This window comes from Schistocerca gregaria, chromosome 1 (genome assembly GCF_023897955.1).
Source record: "Schistocerca gregaria isolate iqSchGreg1 chromosome 1, iqSchGreg1.2, whole genome shotgun sequence".
In the NCBI taxonomy this organism is placed as follows: domain Eukaryota; kingdom Metazoa; phylum Arthropoda; class Insecta; order Orthoptera; family Acrididae; genus Schistocerca; species Schistocerca gregaria.
In genome coordinates, this window is record NC_064920.1 from 1,091,738,439 (window position 1) to 1,091,760,069 (window position 21,631).

Sequence of the window (21,631 nt, forward strand, 5' to 3'; positions counted from 1 at the left end):
ACCTCAAGTGCACATGACTGCCATGTGCGTAATCCGAGCTGCCGGATATGGCGGTCATGTGTGTGTGAGGTTTGCTTGCTTGTGTGAACATGTGCGTGCTTTTTGTGTGAAGAAAGCTTTGGCTGAAAGCTAAATGTGTAACACTCTTTTCATTGTGACTGTCTACAATTCAACGTGTGTGATCTTTATGGTGAGTAGCAATCCATCCTTTCTATAATATTGCTGATATTCTATCCTGGATGAGTTTCCATTGTTTGATTATGATGATTTTCATAAGGGATATATGTATCATCATGGTACAGGTTAAAATGACTAACTTCTTGAAAAGGTACCTACATGATGACTGCAGCTTAACACCACATCTGTTTTTGCTCTTAATATAATTCCACTTATTTCCATTCAATAGTGTATTTTGGAGTAATTTTTTGATGTAACTCATCACTTACAATGAAACTACTGATTGCACATAAGCAAGCAGTACGAATAATATGTGGTGTTGAGCTGCGGTCATCATGTAGGTACCTTTTCAAGAAGTTAGTCATTTTAACCTGTACCACGACAATACATATATCCCTTATGAAAATCATCATAATCAAACAATGGAAACTCATACAGGGAAAAGTAAGAGTTGGGTTTCTCATGACCTAAATTTTTGAAATCCATGCTGATTGGCATGGAGAAGGTCATTCTGTTCAAGATACCTCATTGTGTTTCAGCTCACAATATGATCTAAGATTCTACAACATAAGGATGTCAAGGATATTGGATGGTAGTTTTGTGAATCGCTTCTGCTACTCTTCCTGTAGACGGGTAAGACCTGTGCTTACTTCCAACTACTGTGCACAGTTCTTTGTTTGAGGGATCTGTGATAGATTATAGTGAACAGAGGGGCTAACTCAGTCTTGAATTGGATATAGAATCAGACAGGTTTCCATGGACCCTGGAACTTTGTTCAGTTTTAACGATTTCAGCTGTTTCTCAATGCCACTAATCACTCATTTTCTTTTCAGTGGTACAACAAATATGTTAGAGCAATACTCCTTTTTATTTTTATTTTTTATGACTTTCCTTTGAGTATTAAATTATTTTTTGTAGAATGCGGGTAATGTTAGGTGTTGACTTATGCTGGCCTCTATGTAAATTTCATTTTGTCTAGTACATGAAATTTTAATTTCTTTAGTTATCCATGGTTTACTAGTTTTCTTAATTGTCTTCCTGGGTAACTTTTTAGGAAAGCTGCTTTCAAATATTGAGACAAATTTATTATGGAATAGATTGAATTTCACATTAGCATCTTTTTCTGTAAACCTGAGGCAGTATTACCTCTTTCAGCTTATTCTTAAAACACTGTACCTTGTTCGCATTAATAAGTCTCACTGTTGTATGAACAAGGCTCACAGCTCTAAGGTTCTGTATTGTTTATTCCCATTAATTGTGCATCAGATAGTCCATCACAAATTTGATGCACATTATTTGTTTCAGCCTGAGCACTATATATAAAATGGTTAACAATCAGGTCCTGCTCTCTTGCTGCTTTTGAATTTTGAAATTTACCCAGAAATGGGATTGTAACAGCCAAATAATGTTTCCAGCTTATATTTCCTGCCAAAATCATTCAGGAATCTACACTAAAATCACCAGAAACTAATACTGTTTCTTCTTGTCTGACGAGTAGCCCTAGATTTATTTATTAATTCCTTTAACTGCTTATGTGGAGCATAGGGCTGCAATGAAGGATCACCATCTTGTTCTGTCTTCTGCTAGTATTTTCACTTCTTCCCATCCTATTCCTTGTGCTGACCTTCTGCTTCAACTGGTCATCTCCGTGTCATTTTTGGCCTGCCTTTTCGCTGTCATCCCTGTGGGATCCAATAAAGTGCTTCCTTCACAATATGTCCATTTGGTGTCCAAAGTGTATGTCCTAACCATCTCCACTTCCTGCTGTTTATTTGCAGCTCAATTCGCTTCTGGCTGAGTCTTTCCCAGAGTGTTTTATTACTAATGACATTTGGTCATTGTATCCCCAATATGTTCCTCAGACATATGTTGTTAAAGGTCTGCAGCTTAGTAGTTGCTTTGTCACTTCCCATGTTTCACATCCATATAGAAGCATCGATTCTACATTATTTTCAAATATCCACAATTTGGTTCTCAGTGTTTATTTCCTTCAATCCCTCAATAGATCAGAGAGTTGTAAAAGTGCCTTTGACTTTGTTGATGAAGCTGTTACTGCCCTATGTTGCACCATCATATGGTGTAATCATGCCTCCAAGGTAGCAAAACTTATCCACCCTTTTCATTATTTGGCTCCCAAGCTTAAGCTCTGTGTGGTGTTGTTATCATTTGCCTGCATGTCTTATGTTTTTTGGGCATTAATTTTCAAACCAACTTTCTTCATCACAGATTTTAGACCTTCTAGTTTCTCTTTCACTTTGTTGAGGCTATGGGACAGAAGGCAAAGGTCATCTGAAAACTCTAGGTCTTCTAGATGTGTTCCATTGCTCCATTTTATTCCTCTTCCTTTATCCATTGCTTGTGCCATTACAAGATTCACTACTATATTAAATAGTACCAGCGAGAGCATGTAGCCTTGCTTAACTCCTGATTTTACTACTAATGGAACTGAAAGTAGACATTGATGTTGAACCTGGCCTTGTAGTTTTCATACAAGCACTTGACAAGTGCAATTATTTTATTGGGAATTCCAAAAGTTTTCAGTGATCTCTGTATTCTTGTTCCAATTATACTGTTGAAGGCCTTTTCAATGTCTACAAACAGCATGTAAAGCAGTGACTGGTATTCATAAGAATGTTCAGCCATTGTTCTCAAGGTGTTATCTGGTCAATGCAAGAGTGACCTTTTCTGAATCCTGCTTCTTCCCCTCTTATTTTCTTGACTACATATCCTTTTATCCTATTTAGGATTATTCATGGGAGGATCTTGTTTGGGATTGACTGCAGGGCGATGCCTCTCAAATTATCACAAACTGATAGGTCTCCTTTCTTGGAGAGCTGACGAGCTTGCCTCTGTTTCAATCATATGGTACTTTTTCATTCATCCATATGCCTGTCAGGAGTGGATGTAAAATTTCTGCTGCTGTAGAAGGATCTATTTTAAGTAACTCTGGACTGATGTTGTCCAGGCCTGCAGCTTTTCCTTTCTTTATTTGTTGGACTGCTTTAGCGATTTCTTCTTTGATGGAGGTTCTAAGTTAATTGACATGTCTTGTGGGAGTTCTTCCCCATCCACATTCAGCTGAGTTACACTGTCATCTGTACTTTCACAGCTCAGAATGTTCTCAAAATGTTGTTTCCACCTCTGCACTTGACTTTCTCATTTTGTGAGTAGTTTTCCTTGTTGTCCTCAATTGACATATCACCCCCAAATATCTTATTTGGCAGTTTCCTTGGGATTTTATATAGTGTCTTGTTATTGCCTCTGTTAGCTGCTGCCTCCATCTTAGCTGTGAGATTATTGATGAAGGTTCTCTTATCTTTTCTGAAACTCCTCTTCACCATCCTGTTTAATATGCAGAGTTTCTGTTGGATTTCTTCTTCTACTTCTCTTGTGTGTGCATAATTTAAGCAGAGTTTTGTCTTTCTCCTCTGCTGTATTGCATCCCAAGTATGGTCAGAGATCACATCTTTTGTGCTGGGGTCCTTTGTTCCGAGACTTCCCTCAGCAGTCGCATAGGTCATTTTCACTTACCCCTTTGACACTCAATGTCATTCTCTTCAATTCCTCTGATAAGCATCTCAAAATGATTTCTCAGTTGGATTGAGAACTCCTCTCAGACTTTTGTATTGTCCAACTGTCCAAAATTATATTTAATCCTCTTCTGCCCAAAATGTCTCTTGTGTACAGCTATTGTTAGATGGGCTGTTACTAGCGTAATGTAGTGGTTGCTACTGACATCTGTGCCTCATTTGTTCCTCGCATCTAGGAGTGATTTGTGCCAAGTCCTGCTAATTACCAAGTGGTCTGTATAGTTCTCTGTGCTGCCAACTGGTGAAACCCATGGCACTTTGTGACACCGTTTATGAGGGTATATGGGATCTCCAATGATCAGGTTAACCATGCCACACAAGTCTATGAGATGTTCTCCATTGCCATTTCTGGTGCCCAATCCATGTTGCCCAATAACCTGCTATATCCCATGGTTGTAATTTCTAGTTTTTGCATTAAAGTCACCCATCAGTAGGAGGATATCTCTTTTTTGACACTTTTGCAGTGTTTCTTGGAGTTTGCTACAATACTTATCTTTCTCTTCATCCTCAGACACTTCTGTTGGTGTGTAACGGTGGTCACTGGTTTTACTCTCATTGCAAAGTCAGCGACTATGATTCTCTCTGTAATTGGATGCCACTCTACCAAAGACTGCTTTGCTCTCTGGTCTAGTATTAACACCACTCCTCCACTATGGGTTTCATCCTTTCTTCCAGAATACAGGAGGATATGTCCTTCTTTCTCCAAATCCAGTTATTCTTGTTTCGTGTAATCCTAAAATTTCTAATCTGTATCATTCCATTTCTCTTACCACTTCTGTTTGTTTACCTGTTTGCCACATTGTTCTCATATCTGAGGACCCTATTTGTGTCACTTTTTTCATTACCAAGGTTGCCATCTTTAAATCCATGTGATTGTTATTATTCTCTGCAGTAGTTTCTGTGATATGCTGGTTTCAGATTCATGGGTCATCAGCCCATACACCCTAGCTCAATGGGAGGGCTGCTCTCTTGACTGCAATCAAGCTCGCAGGAGTTTTCTGTCAGGGTTCTCTCCCTTAGCCTTTAAGCGTCCTCTCTCTCTCTCTCTCTCTCTGTCTCTCTCTCTCTCTCTCTCTCTCTCTCTCTCTCTCTCTCTCTCTCTCTCTCTGGACTGATGACCACAGCAGTTGAGTCCCATAGTGCTCAGAGGCATTTTAGTCCACTCCGGGTATTTTTGGGTATTTTATTTCGACTGTACCCACCATATCTGGTGAGCATTTCCCTATCCGCCACCTGGGGAGGCACGTGATGGGGGCCGGAACCCCTCACAGGGTATTGCATCTAGATTTCTCGTCAATAGCTCAAAGTTTTTTTTAGAGGGCATCTGCAGAAAGGTACAATTACACGAATGTTCTTTTGTATTAATGGGTACCACCCACTGAATAGCAGAAGCATTGAGCTGTGTGACTGTATGAGTTGTATAGGAATGTGCACGTGATGTGGATGATAAAATAAAATACAATCTCTCTCATCAGATTGCTAAAAATCGAAGTTCTAAACTGTTCACTAGTTCTGTATCAGCTCAGAGCCCCCACATGTTACTCCATGATAATATTTACTCGCACTTTCACAGCACAAACTCTTCAATTGACTCCTGGCTGGACTTACAAGTTTGACTATGCTTCATCTATGGGGTGCCAATTCACATTCATCGCAATGCACCCAAAGTTCCAAAAAACTATTTAACATAAATGAAGGCATGATTTGCTATGCAAAAATCACATATGCACTCATGTATTTTTTAAACTTTCACAAATTCGAGTTTATTTCTGAATAAGAACATAGAAAAATCAAGTCACAGTTCACAATAAATTAATTTCAGAGCATGACTGCGTTTTGTAAGATCTTGGGGGCGGTTGAATAAACCATGATGAATTGCATGAGTTATCTTAGAAAACAGTTAAAAGAACCACAGTATATCGAACTATAAATTCCACAATAGCTACACACTGAAACCTTATAAGTGTGGCTTGTGTCATATGCAACCCGAAACATAACAAGTTCATCAGATGCTGACAAATGTATATGTCCAAAAGTGTCAAAATCTTTTTGTTGTGCCTATCTGTGACTCAGCATCTCCACTATATGGTGAGTAGCAACTTTCCTTCTGATACTATTGAAGTCCAAAAGTAGGAATTTTGAATAATTCACACATGTGAACTAGTGGCTATTTTACTACTCATCAGACATAACTTTGTCTTAACACAGACTAACACAGCCTGACCGCCTCCAGCAATGTCTGAACCTAGATTCCCCTCCAGACTGAAGCTGTTCACCCAGGAAACCTCAGTCAACCACTACTGCCAATGAAGTCAGTTAAGCTATTGAACGTGAAAATTGCTGAAATCCTTAATTTTAACGTTTTATACACATATGATACATCAGATCACAAAGAAGATAAATATTGTGCTGTTATCACTTTTCTTTTATCTACCACAGTTTATTTATAAACAGTATTTTCTATGGTTTTCCCCTGTTTTCAGGTTATAAGTGTAAATATTAGCAAACAATTTAAATTATACATTAAATAATTTCCTATATTTACAGTACTGACACTACTTTCAATTTTTATCTATTTATTTAATAAGAAAAGATATTTATAATTGTGTGAAACCCACTTTTTGACCTCTCATTTAAATATGTGAATCATTTCAGTAAGTCTACCATCACAGACCAATACAGTCCTATGATACGTATAAAGATGTCTCATAGACACATTGTTTGTTGTAGTAGGATTGCATCTTCCTATGCAAATCTGTATACAGGCCATCTAGAAGAAAACTTCCCAGCCTCCCAAAGCTCCCAACCCTAGTGTGGTTGAGGTTCATTGAAGATATCTTCATGTTTTGGAATCAGGGCTGAAACAGTCTACCCACACTGCTTCACAACCTCAACACCTTCTCTCCCACCATTTCACCTGGTCCTCCTCTATCATACATGCCACCTTCCTGAACTTTGACCTCCATTTTACCACTATCTGATCCCACCAAGCCTGTTCCAGTCACGAATAGTGGAATGAATGATCATCAGTAAGCCTATGTATTGGCTGTAATTTCTTGAATCTTCTACTCGTAGTCAAAACACGAGATGTGTGTGGGGGGAAGTAATATGTTGTCTGACTCCTCCTGAAAAGTGCTGTCCCAAAATTTCAATAGTAAATCTATCTGTGATGCACAACGCCTGTCGCACAATGTCTCTGATGGTTCCATCTACAGCTCTGTCCACATGAAGCCTAGCAACCACCAACAGCACTTGCATTTCATTACTCCATTGCCCAGTATGCTGAAAGCTTCATGAAGGCCTTCAAAGACAGGCAATACCTCCAAAACTTAGTCCACAAGCAGATTTCCTACACTGTATTGTCACCTCCCCTGCCTCAATTTTCCAACCATCACTACCAAAAATCAGCTAAAAAAGGAGTGCTCTGTCCCCCGCCCCCTTCCCCCTCATCACCCTGGACTGGAACTGGTGAACCATGTCCTTTGCCAGTGCTTCGATTATGATTATCTCTCATCCTGCCCTTATATGAGAGACATCCTACCCAAGGTCCTTCCCATCCCTCCTAACGTGGTTTTCCATCATGCATCGAACCTACATAAGCATGAATTCTTTACAGATGAATGGAAAAAACTGGTAGAAGCAGACCTCAGGGCAAGAAATGTAGGGACATGTGAGGCATTACTGACCCTATGACTTATCTTAGAAGCTAGTTTAAGGAAAGGCAAAACTACATTTATGGTATTTGACAATATTGACTGGAATATACTCTTTCAAATTCTGAAGGTGGTAGGGGTAAAATACGGGGAACGAAGTGCTATTTACAATTTGTACATGAACCAGATGGCAGTTCTAAGAGTTGAGGAACGTGAAAGGGAAACAGTGGTTGAGAAGGGAGTGAGCCAGGGTTGTAGCCTATTCAATCTGTACATTGAACAAACAGTAAAGGAAACCAAAGAAAAATTGGGAGTAGGAATTAAAATCCAAGGAGAATAAATAAAAACCTTGAGGTTTGCCGATTACTTTGTAATCCTGTCGGAGACAGCAAAGGACTTGGAAGAACAGTTGGACAGAATGGACAGTGTCTTGAAAGGAGGCTATAAGATGAACATCAACAAAAGCAAAATGAGGATAATGGAATGTAGTCAAATTAAAGCAGGTGATGCCGAAGGAATTATATTAGGAATTGGGACACTTAAAGTAGTAAAGGAGTTTTGCTATTTGGGCGAAAAAATAACTAAGGAAGGTCAAAGTGGAGAGGATATAAAATGTGACTGGCAATGCCAAGGGAAGCATTTCTGGAGAAGAGGAATTTCTTAATATCGAGCATAGATTTAAGTGTGTGGAAGTCCTTTCTGAAAGTATTTTATGGTGTGGCACCATGTATGTAAGTGAAATATGGATGACAAACAGTTTAGATAAGAAGAGAACAGAAGCTTTCAAAATATGGTGCTGCCAAAGAATGCTGAAGATTGAATGGGTAGATCACATAATTAATGAGAAGGCACTGAATAGAATTGGGGAAAAGAGGAATTTGTGGCACAACTTGATTAGAAAAAGTAATTGGTTGGTAGGACATGTTCTGAGGCATCGAGGGATCCCCAGTTTAGTACTGGAGGGAAGTGTGGAGAGTAAAAATTATAGAGGGATACCAAGAGATGAATATACTAAGCAGATTCAGAAGGATGTAGGTAACAACAACAACAACAACAACAGCAATATCAGTATATGTAGATTACGGAAATATCTGCAGTGGCTGGTTTGATGTACTTGCACGTAACAGTTATTGTTTCCCATTGATTAACATCCATTCATTCATAAAACACACACACACACACACAAATCCAAACCCAAACACACACACACACACACACACACACACACACACACACACACACACACACACGACTGAACCCAAGTCAGAAAGCTTCAGACATGCTTCAGACATGTGTGGGAAATGGGCTGCTGGTAGTGTTAGCAGAATACTGACCTAGTATAGAGATTCGATTTCCACACTATTTACTAGTAAGCACATATACATATCATGTAAGTGTTATGAGCATGCAGTGGATACTAACTCTCATTACCTCATGGGACAGCAAACATCCATTTACCAAGTCAGAGGCGTTACACCGCCACAGAGTGGACCATCCCTTTGCCCCCCTCCATAATGCAGAGCACATGAGGGGAGGCTGCAAGCTGCAGTGGGGCATTGTCTGTCTGAAGTGATGTAGCCAGCTGTGTGATGGTGGATGTAATGGAAGAAATGCCATAGTCAACAAGGTGCACCAGGGGATGAAGGGCATGCCCAAAGCACGACGTTGGCAGTATGACTAACAGGTTGCCACTAGTGGCGTTAGGAATAAGTAAGTAGTCTTGGTGGTGTGTTTAATTGTTTCTGGATCAATGGTGGCGTTTGAAGAGAGAGGCATGTTGATGGGATTGCCTTGTATTGTTGCATACACAGGAGATGTCACAGGGCCAGTGGTGGTGTAAGTCATAGCGGTGACAGTGAGTGTACCGTCTGCTGAAAAATTGGAAATGAGTCCCCGCAGGGTCAACTTCTACTGGAACAGGAGTGGTGTGCATGAAACTGTGTGTGATAGTGCTTCCACCTGACTGCCTATCTGTGTAGGTAGTGGTAATCATGAGATCAGTGTCATGTAACTTCAGATATGTTCTCAGACAGAAAATCATGAAAATCGACTAGCAGGTGCATAGGAAGTGGTGAAGTATGGACTGTCTGTTGTGGCAGGTCCACTAAAGTCCACACTGGTTTAAGCCATTTCAGTACTCGATAAGGACCTGCAAATGGTCATTGTAGGGTGTTGGGTGGGTTTCATTGCATCTGTATGTAGCATCAGATGAGAACACATGACCAGGTCCTTATGAATAAAACTTCGTTGTTTCATATGATGGGCGGTGTGGATGTTTTATATACATGTGTGCATGCGTGCAAGTAAGCCTGGTAACGCCTTGTCTGTGGAGAATGTTTCATTTACTACGAATTCAGCAAGTAGGGTGTGGGGCTTGCCGTATAGTATTTTATCTTTATGTGCCATGTGAATTAGATTAGATTTGATTAGTTTTTTGTTCCATAGATCCGTGCTGAGGAGATCCTTGTAGATGTGGAACATGTCAATTTTTATTTTTATATAAACCGAAATATTAATACTAATAGTATGAATATATACAATACATCAATTGTTTCTATTAAAAAATTCGTCAGTGGAGTAGAAGGCATTGGCCACTAGTAAGTCTTTCAGGCTCCTTTTAAACTGATCTTTATTTGTAATTAATTTTTTTATGTTTGTTGGCAAATTATTGAAGATGAGTGTTCCCCAAGTAGTGGACCCCTTTTTGAACTAAAGTAAGTGCTGTTAAGTCCTTGTGCTGATCATTTTCGTTCCTGGTATTGTATGTATGAACTGAGCTGTTTGTTGGAAAAAGAGATATATTATTTAGGACAAATTTCATTAAGGAGTAAATATACTGAGAGGCAGTAGTTAGTATACAGTTCTTTGAAAAGGTTTCTACAGGACATCTGTGAATTTACTCCACAAATAATACGTGTTACACGCTTTTGGAGTCTGAAAACTTTTGTTTGACTTGAAGAGACATTATGGAATGAAAGTAGGCACACTATGCAAGCTTTTCCATTTTTATGTCGCCTATGTCTGCTAACACTCGAATTGCAAATACAGATTTGTTAAGGCTTTTCTGCAGTTATGTGGTGTGTTCCTCCCAATTGAATTTATTATCAAGTTGTAATCCCAGGAATCCAAGACTGTCAACCTCTTCTACCTGCTCTTCTTCATACTTTATGCATATGCTGGGTGGAAACCTCTTACAGATTCTGAATTGCATATAGTGAGTCTTTTTGAAGTTTAATGTCAGTGACTTGGCTTTAAACCATTTATTAATATCCATGAAAATATCATTAGCAGATCTTTCTAGAACTACACTCGACATATTTATTGCAATACTTATTGCAAACTCTGCTTCTGGCAGTGTAACTGATGAGAGATCATTAATGTGCACAAGAAAAAGCAACGGCCCTAAGATGGATCCTTGTGGGACACCACATGTAATTTCTTCCCATTCTGATGATGACTGATGACTTAATTCACTAGTCCCACGCACTGACACCCATTGTTTCCTGTTAGCGAGGTATGACTTGAACCATAGAATTCTAATTTATGTAAATGGATGTTGTGGTTCACACAATCGAATGCCTTTGACAAATCACAGAAAATACATGATGCTTGTAACTTGTTATTTAATGAATTTAGTACATTTTCACTGTAGGCGTAGATAGCCTTATCAATAACAGAAACCTTCAGAAATCCATGTGTTCTTGATAATATGTTATTTGTGGTCAGATGGTTGAGCAGCTGCCTGTACATTACTTTTTCTAAAATTTTTGAGAATGCTGGCAAAAGTGAAATTGGTCTGTAGTTTTTATCCCCTTTCTTGAATAGAGGCTTAACATCTGCATATTTTAGCCAGTCAAGAAATGTCCCAGTTATAATTGACTGGTTACAAAGTAACTTAGAATTGTACTAAACTCACAAGAACATGCCTTAATTAACTTTGTTGATATTTCATTGTAACCACTAGAATGCTTTGTTTTTAAAGGTTTTATTATGGAAGTTATTTCTTTTGGTGAAGTGAGTGACATATTCATGTACCTGAAGCTATTTGTAAAGGCTAGTTTCAAATATTCAAGTTCATTATTTACTGATCGTGAGAGTCCCAGTCTATTAGTAACGGATATAAAGTACTTGTTAAATAGATTTGCCACACTATGCCCATCGGTTACTAATGTGTCATCTATCCTTAGTGCTATTTGCTCCTGTTCCTTTCTGGTTCTACCAGTCTCCTCTTTCATTATATCCCATATTGTTTTTATTTTGTTCCCTGACATTGCTCTCTTCTTCTCATAGTGCATTTGTTTAGATGTCTGAATTACTTTTTTTTAATATTTTACAGTATTCTTTGTATTTAGCTAATTCATCAGCATTGGAGCCATTCTTGGTTGACAGATACATTTTCCTTTTTGTCTTACAGGAAATCTTCATTCCTTGTGTAATCCATGGTTTTATTATAGACTTCTGTTTAATTTGAGTAACTTTTAGAGGAAAACAGTTTTCAAACATGGTACTGACATTGTTCATGAATATGTTATATTTTTCATTCATGTCATGAGCATTATAAACATCTTTCCAGTTCATATCTTTGAGCAGTTTTCTAAAACACTCAATTTTTGGTTGATTGACTACTCTCCTGTACTCAGATTTAGCAGTCTTGAAAATCTGCTTAGAATTTACATCTAAAACAAGGAGCTGCATGTCATGATCTGATAGTCCATTTATAACAGGTTTTATGATATGATTTTGTTCCTTTGATTTGTCTATAAAAATGTTATCAATGGCTGTCCTTGTGGATTTAATGATCCTAGTTGGAAAGTTTACAGTGTGAGTTAGATTGAAAGATATTACTAACTGCAGTGAATGTTTACTCAAAGATTGCACTAGAAAATCTGTATTAAAGTCACTAGCAATCAAAATTTCTTTGTTTCTTCCTGTTAAATAACCCAAAAGAGCTTCTAGATGATTTATGAATAGATTATAATTTCCTGCAGGTGCTCAGTAAATAGTTACTATTATATAGGATCTGCTTTAAACAGAATTTATTAATGTCAGTGTTCTTGAATTTATGGCAGTTTGCGATAAATGTGGCAACTCCTCCTTTCTGTTGCACATGCTTCTGGATGCTGCTTTAAACAGAAATTATTAATGTCAATGTTCTTGAATTTATGGCAATTTGTAATAAATGTGGCAACTCCTCCTCCATCCATATCTACTCTGTAGAAGTAGGAAGCTAGCTTAAATTCTGAAATGTCTAACATATCTACACCAGTGGTCACTTGATGTTTAGAGAGGCAGATTATGTCAATTTGGTTAGATGAATTCATTTCATCGATACAAATGAGTAGTTCATCAACTTTATTTCTGAGTCCCGGAATGTTCTGTTGTAATAAAGATAACTGATACTGCATACTAATGGGATTATAACTGCTTTGGTGAAGATGAACTGGCAGTTTCTGATTACTTTCTGTTAAACACTGTTCAAATGGAGGCTATATGCTAAAATCTGACTCCTGTTCTTCTGTTTTTTCAAACTGAGTGTGTCTGCCAATCTCGCTTAAAACTCGTTTTCTTTCCCCCTTCCCTATCCTAAAAAAGGCATCCCTCTGACACCTGTGACCACTGGTATTTTACCACTTGTGACAGTGTCCACCCTTAAGTTTTCTGCAATCATCCCAGACAGTTTTCCCTTCCCTTTCCTATTGAGGAGAAGGCCATGCCTAGTGTAGTCCCACCTATCGATAGCATCCACAGGAATCAAACCAATATGGGACCCTATATTCATCCTAAGCAGCTACTCCAACTCCAAGCTCACCCTCCATATGGAAGAGTTCAAATGAGACCAATCATGGAATCTAAACACAGACACAAATCCCACACTCGTATGCTTCGTTGCTGATGCTATCTTCACCAGGTCACTCTCTATGGAATATTCAGAGTCTCTGTCAATGCTATTTTGCGGGCCACCCACTATAACCACATCATCCTCCTTTGTGAAATCCTTGCATAAAGAACCTACATCCTCTGTTACCTGACCCAGATCTGCACTAGGCTTGAAAAAGTTTTGTGACCTGGTACTCTGGACCTAGATTTTCCTGCAGTAGTTGGCCAACACCTCTACCATGGGAACTACCTAACAACAGAACTTTCTTTCTCTTTACAAATTTCCCTACCTTTTTGAAGTCCTTGAAAGCTTGTCGTGCCCTTTCTACAGCTTCAGCTACATGAGGCTCATCCAATTCTGACTGAGGCAACAGGTCAAATCAATTTTTAAGATTTATGACGATGCTGTCTGATGTTCTCCTTTACCTGTTCCCCCTATTACCTGTTGCCACTTCCCACCTCTGTTCACCCTTCTCCCTCTTTAACCTGTCCAGATCCTCCCTTGCCTTGTCTAGGTCAGTTTGAAGAGCTGCAATTTTCCCTTCCTGTTCCAGTATTTTCCTATCTCTACTGCAGATCCTACAATACCACTGGTGAGCCTCATTTATGTCCTCATTTCCCATGCCACTACATTTGCCCCAATGAAAGAAACTACAGCACCAAACTAAAAATCCTACGGCATGTCACACACTACTCATTCATGGTAAAAACAGAAATCGTATAAACTGATTTAAGTACTGACTAAAATGTAAACAAAGGACCCTAGAAACTATTCAGGCAGATATAAATAAATTGAAAGAGTACTGAATAAAAAAACTGGTGATTACATATAAGTTTAAGTCACTGTTTACTTACAATATACATGCATGAAATTAAGCCTAAAATCTGTGATATAGGTGCGACAAGGAAAATAAACTTCTTACCCCATTTAATCTTCTTTAACTCTTCACTAACACATCCACTAATGTAACAACACTTATATTGATACCAACTGGAAAAGTTTACCTATAAGTTTAATTCAGTGCTTACTTATGATTCGCGTGCTTGAAATTAGGATTCGTGCTACAGGTGGGAGAAGAAAAATACGCTTCTTACCCCATTTAATCTTATTTTATACTTCACTAACACTTCCACCAATTTAACAACACTTATGTTTATAACACCTGTACATGTTTAAAAATAGCTTAATAACAACACTTTTTATAGTTATTTAGCGCAGCAAATACTCGAAGAGTCCGCGTCGGTGCAGTGTTGCCAACCAACCTAAGAGAACCCATGGAAGGGCCCCCACCCATGATTCTGAGTAGCACATGATAGCAGCTTTCACTGTCCGAAGCTACCGTTCCATGAGGCCATTGAGTTGGGGGTGGTAAGCAGTTGTGTGGAACCAGTGGCATCCATATATGTGCCATAGGTTATTGAACTGTCAGGATTCGAACTGTGAAACCTGATTTGACATTAAGGAAGCCAGGCAGCTGAATCTGGAAATCCAGTTGTTGGTGAAAGTTTTTGCTCTGCTGGTAAATCCGAAATAGACGTGGCCTCCAGACATCATGTTACATGATCTGTGATCAACAAAATGTAAAGGTAACCTTGTGATTTGGGGAGTGACCCCACGATGTCAGTGAGGACATGCTGGAATGGCCCCTTTGGAATGGTCAAAGGGGAGCTGTGTGTGGTGGCCAGTTTTTGCCTGCTACATTGCAAGTACTGGTCAACATGGTACAATCATTTATAATCTCAGCACAGACAAACCATTCTACGATGAGGCATATGGTAGCATGCTTGTCGGGATGTGCAATGTTGTGGGGAAGGTCAAAAATTGTCCTACAATGGTTCTGGGATGACTGGTCAGATCCTTCCATACAAAACATCACACAAAACTTGTTTGGTCATGCTGGGTACAGTGTCCGGTTTGTTAAACAAGCTGTGGGGATCGGCATCTGTCGCCTGTGCATCTGCGACTCTTTTAAAGTCCAACTTGGCAGAGGTAACTGCAATACGGGGAAGGTAGTCAGCCTCAATACCAGCACGTTTAACATACTGCAAATAGGCAGTGAACTGTGCTACAAAATCTAGGTGATGTAATCTCCCGGGTGCAGAATCCATCAAACGATTGCGAAATGCATCTGCCAATGGGAAAAGGTCTTTATATATCATAAGTGGTCTTCCCTCAACATCATATTGAAAGTGACAAACTGCTTTATGTATGGCTAGTAGTTCATGTTCAAATGTGGACCAATTTTTCTGGGTGATGTTAAGTTTGCTTGAGAAAATCATGAGAAGCTTGAGTGATTCCACCAACCACTTGCTGTAAATCAGCACTGATAGTGTAATTGTTAGCATCAAATGCAATAATTAGATGTACCTTGAGTGATGGGTGAGAGAGCATTGTGGCATGTAATCTTTTATTTTGTCAGAGGCAGCCTGCATTTGTAGTTTCTAATTGAGGCGACATTCACCGGATGTATTCTTGCTGTGCAATTCTTGGGTGAGTGGTAGCAATGTCTCAGCGGCATGTGGTAATTGGTTCCTGTAGAAATTTATGAACCTTAAAAACCTAAGCAGCTCTTGGTGGTTGTTGGGAGGTGGGAGAAGGTGTATCTGGTCAGTTTTCTGAGGAGCAGGTTGCACCCCAGATGAGTTACGTGGTGTCCAAGAGGGTTTCCAATGTTGGCACTTGTCATCATTTATATGACTTTATGAAAGGCCACTTATTGAAGACGATATGCTGGTGGTCATTCAGATCTTGCTCATTTTGTGAAAAGATTATGACATCATCTAGATAGGCATAACAAAAAGGCAAATTGAACAGTATGCTATGAATAAATCTTTGCCATGTCTGTGCCTTGTTTTATAGTCTGTACAGATGTAGAGGAACTCAAAGAGACCGAATGGCATGATTATTACAGTTTTTGGTACATCTTTGTCTGCAATTGGAATTTGCAGGTACAGTGTTTTGCAAGTGACGATGTAGAAAATTTTTGCCCCAGCCTAGACATGCTAAAAATCATGCTAGTTCAGAACAGGGCCACTGTTGATGATTCTATGGCACTGAGGTAGCGATAGTCACTGTGTAGGTACCCAGTAGAAATTAGTTTAATTGGGGAGGCCCAAGCACTGCCTCATGGACTGAATATGCCAGCTCACAAAAGTTTCCCCACCGCAAAATTAGCTATTTTGAGCTTGTTGGAACTAGGGGACAGGGGGGTGACAGACAGGGGGACTGATGTGGTTATAATGTGCTGGACTGTGCTATCGTGCACGAAACAGATTGTATGTGGTCTAATGGGGGAGCATGAAATGATTCCAGGAAGTGGAGCATGACATGATTTGCTATCGCTGTTAATATCAGACAGCATTGTCTCAGGATTGGAGTCGAATAGGGGTTGCAGCACTTCAATAACCTAGAAGTGTCTGTAATAGCAGCACCATGCTAGAGATCTGTGTCAAGATGACAAAGTTAATTGAGATGCCATTGTGCTGCATCTAGTGATGTGGTGGCATCCACAATTTGTCTCCATAGCTGCTCATTTGTGAGGCACATGACCTCATTATCATAATTTAATGGTGAGTACTCAGTTGCCTTTAAGCATAGCTGTTTGAAAAGTGCTTTGCTTTGTAGCTCCTGGTCGAGTGGTGTGTCAAGAGGTGGCAGTGTGATGGAGTCCGTCACTTTGTAGTATGAGAAAGTGATATAAATCTGGCAGTAGCTGGTAGTGCCAGAGCAAGTTGGCTCCCAGAACTGGTTCAACTGTCTCTGACACTGGGAACGTCCAAGATATTTGTGTATCTGTGCCAAATTAAAGAGGGATGTGTGCAGTTCCAGCAACTGCAATTACAGCTTAATTGCTTGTGTGCAGTTGCAGCGGAGACAGTGTCAGTGTAGCAGGTGTGAGAGAAGGTAGTAGAGTGCTCCCATTGGACCCGGTATCAGTGAGGAAGTGCGTGTTCGGGCAACTGTCATAGGTGAATAGTAGAGGACCATCTGTCCATTGAAGCACTGCATTGGAATTGTTTTGTTGTGGTGTGCAGAGGCATCTTGTTAATGCAGAGTGGCCTGATATGCTTATATGAAGTCATCGAGCTAGTTTGTGTAGGCGCACAGTTATCTGCAGCAATGTGCATTCTGCCCAAATCTGGAGTGGAACTATAAGTATCAGTGTTGTGTGTTGGACATGGAAACATGTGAGTCAATTCGCTCGTGCAGCTTTTGTTTATATACTGAGTCGGACGGGGGCAGCTGGGAGGGTGACAACCTCAGCTGTTGTGGTAGGTGACTGTTGTCCGCCAGAGCTGTGAAAGGTGCTCGAGATGGAAGAGTCGAGGTGCACAGTCTGGTTCAGGTTGGTCCGACCATCGTTGGGAGGTCTGCAGTTGCAGAGAGTTTCGAGGCAGCTCAGTTGGGATCATGCAAAATCAGGACCTGGTGTACAGGACATCAATTGCAGCATAACACTCTTGGTTGTTGATTAGAATGTGGTGTTGTAATATGGCATTCTGTCTGGGAGTCCAAGTGTAAACTCCAGCGGTGCCTTTTCACGCACTAGCATCACTGTTTGTATGTTACGTGGCAGTTTTAGGAGCCAAAGTGTCCATAGCATACCCTAAGGCGGGAACATTGAGTCAATTAGAACTCGCAGGTGGAAGCAGAACGAAGATCTCATTCTGTTGCCCAAAGTACTCTCATTGATGTTGGGATGCAGCTGCTGCTCAGTTGTAGCAGAAGTGTGTTGGCAGGTTCGCATTTATGAAAGGCTGGAACATACTAAAGTAAGTTGCTAATAAAGTGCGCATTGTCTCTGAGGTGGTTAAGAAGAGTGGCAAGCTTCTTGTTGTCCCCAACGATGCCACTGGCTGACATCAATTACTTGCTGAGGGCAAACCACATCATGGGAGAATCCATGCAGAACAACAGTATGGCTGGCATCGGCATCATGTAGCGATGTGTGTAGAACTTAGGTGGCTGTTTGAAGAATGGCCGCGTGTGTGAGAAGTTTTGGGTCCAATGCAGTAGGTATGACTTTCCCAATGCCAGGTGTCTGAGATACCAGAAAATGCATGTGAGAGTGTATATGAGGTCCTGGTGCTATAAGGAAGGAAGGCGTAGTCCATTTAGTATCCAGCACCACTGTTCGTCTTTCATGGAGTTTGTGTGATTGTGCAGTCGTTCATGGCACATGTGACCCAAGTGTGACATCACTCGAAGCAGGAGGCAGTGATATCTGAACTTGCTGAGGCAAGATTGTGAAAAATATGTTCTCAGCATCCATAGTTGGTTTTGGTGCCGGGTGCAGGTGATGCAAATGAGAAGCACTGTGCTGGATTGGAAGTGAATTGATTGTGATGTCTGGCATGGCTGACACAGCTGGGATATGAGTAACATCATAGCCTTCCTCGTGGCACTTGCACACAGTCACAACAGTTGGAACACGATTTGAAAAATCAGAATGCACGAGTACTGAAAGGTAATGTAAACCTCGATCTCACAGTCTGTAGACAGATGGAAGACAGAATGGATTGATGGAGTGGCATGGTACGGGCCATTGTTGTTCAACTGTAACAGCACTGTGGCGCTGTAGGGTTCAGGTCATTAATGCGAGTATCATAATGCTCAAAATCACTAACATTGGAACATGTCATGTTTCATCTTGTGTAAAAATTAAAAGTATGTAAATTAATATTTGATATGGAGGCGGCTGGCCGTTCTTTACTGTGACCCTCAGCTGCACTTTTGTCAAAAATGCCAGGAATAGATTCACTCGTGTCAAATATGGAATGTTTATTGTGAATTTGACAATTATTATGGATATAGTGTGCTGTTTGCCACTGGCAGCAATGGGAGGTTGATCTGAAGATGTGGTGAACAGTGAAGGCATTGTTGCTATTTTGTTTGGCACTGTTGGATTGCCGAAGCCTTGTCCAATATTTAGATATTTTGCATATGGGATGTGTGTGGAATGCACAAAAACTTGTTGTTAGATGTTCTTGACATTGCCAAAAAAAAAAGAAAGGTGAGGCTGTACCATTTGTAACAGTACCATTCTTGATGGTGTAACCGGCATGACAGATTATCGACTTAACAGCAAAATCGCGGTGCAAAGCGGAAATTTGGGGTTGCCACTGTGGGAAATGGGGTACTGGCAGTGTGATAGCAGAATAGTGACACAGTTTTCTACACTAATTATTAGTAAGCACATATAAGTAACACGTTTAAGCACTATGAGCATACGGAGCATACTAACTCTCACTGTCTTACGGGGCAGCAATCCTCTGTGTACTGAGTCACAGATGTTACACAACCACACATCAATTTGACATTGAATAATTAATTTCTCCACAGAATGAATAGCTAGAATCTTTCAACATTTGCATAATATCTTGCGAAGCACATTACATCTGATCAACATAACATTTTTACACACAACTGGCACCTGATGCAGTGCCTAAAGCAAAGGCCCTGTGCAACCTCGAAAAATATGGATTGTCATCAGTGGAAGACAATACTCCTGTGCAACATGAACGAGCACTTAAGACTGATATGATGGAAGACAAATGGTCAGCTTTGTATTATTGGGAGAATTTTAGGAAAGTGTAGCTCACGTCTCCAGGAGATTGCACATAGAATACTGCTGCAACCTCTTCTTGAGTACTGCCTGAATGTTTAGGATCTCCACCAGGGTCAATTAAGGAGGACAGCAAAGCAATTTGGAGACATGATTCTAGATTTTTTACCAGAAGGTTTGATCAAGACTTGAGTATTACAGAAATGCTCATGAACTCAAGTGAGAATGCCTGGAGGGAAGATGAAGTTGTTTTTGTGAAACATTACTGAAAAAATTTAGAGAACTTTCATTTGCAGCTGACTACAGAATGGTTCTGCTGCTATCAGTGTACATTTTGTTTAAGGACCATGTAAACAGGATAAGAGAACGTATAGAGAAACATAGACAATTCTTTTCACCTCTCTCCATTTGCTAGTGGAACAGAAAGCAAATGAGTAGTAGTGGTTCAAGGTACCCTCTGCCACACACCATACAGTGGCTTGTGCAGTATGTATCTTGCCATAGAAACTTGCCAAAGGTACAAGCAAGATGTGGAATGTCAACATTGGTGCCCTCACAGCCTAGTGTAAAATAATTTATTTTTTGTTTTCTTAATATACTTCTATCAAGTGCAGTATTCAATTGCATTTTAACTAATCTGGTTTTTAGATACACGTGTTAGTCCTGGTAGCCTATAAAAGGTGCTGTAATTTTGTCTCTACTCAAATGAATAGTAAAAAAATGTCCTTCTTAGCTACCTCTTAGCAAAATTGACTACAGACTTTAGTACCAGTAACAATTTTTTTCAAGTGGAGCTATAGTCATTTCTGCTGCTGTTATTACAAGTGTGGAAGACACAGATTTCATGGCTTTTTACTATCTCAATTTGATAAATAGTTCTGGAGAAACTGCAATATTTGGAGCTTAACATTTTCCAAGCTGAACATAAATATGGTTGTTATCTTACATGGAGGTTTGTGATTTTATGCCCATATAAGGTAGTGTGTCATGTTAAATGCTGCTGTAATACTGGTAAAAAGTGGCAGAGAAGAAGTAAAGCTTTGTATTCTCTGTCTTCATTGATTCACATCTGTCATTATTCTCATTTCACTCCAACAGGTCAAGTGACCAAACAGCTCAGTGCAGCAATCCCATGTGATACCACAAACCTCCACATAAGATAACAATCTGGTTTATGTTGCAAACGAAGAAACCCTAAGCTCTAAATATTCTATAAATTCCTCCACAACTTATTCTCAGAGACTGGTTGTGAAACGCAACTGAATCTGTCTCTCTGAGATTTACAATAAGAGAGATAGCAAAGAACCAACAATGAATTACAGGGTTTCTATAACACAAGCTGTTATACTGTAAATATGATAAGTGGTGAAAAGGTAAAGAAAATGAACAATAGGTATAGACATGACAGGGGAGGGAACAGAAATTGAAAACTATGACTTATAAGAAATTGATGTTGCAGAAAAGGCATCAGGAATAACAAGGATTGTGAGGCAGGAGTAACAAGGACTGTGTTATCATGTAATGCCATTTTTTATTTTTTTGTGTTATTTTTATTTGTTTATTATTCACACATTATCCCTCAATTTTAGAAAATTTTATTTTGCAGGTCCTGGAAATGTTGCTGAATGCTGGTGCTGACCCAAATGTTGCAGATAAATGTGGAGTGACTCCACTTCATTCAGCAAGTAATATGAGATTAAGTCCAATGGTGAGGGAAAGTGATGTATTGTAGACTGGGCTCCAGCATACCATTTTACTTATGTATCTT

At 39.7% G+C, this 21,631-nt stretch overlaps 1 protein-coding gene across 1 annotated transcript in view; it reads left to right on the forward strand.

Annotated features, from left to right (window-relative positions):
• The window catches only part of LOC126290593 (serine/threonine-protein phosphatase 6 regulatory ankyrin repeat subunit B-like), a 132,592-nt gene extending 110,997 nt beyond the window's left edge, over nucleotides 1–21,595 (forward strand). Inside the window, exon 11 of the mRNA XM_049984909.1 lies at nucleotides 21,470–21,595. Within this exon, the coding sequence (XP_049840866.1) occupies nucleotides 21,470–21,595 (126 nt within the window). The remainder of the gene's footprint in view (nucleotides 1–21,469) is intronic.
• Nucleotides 21,596–21,631: the final 36 nt, after the last annotated feature.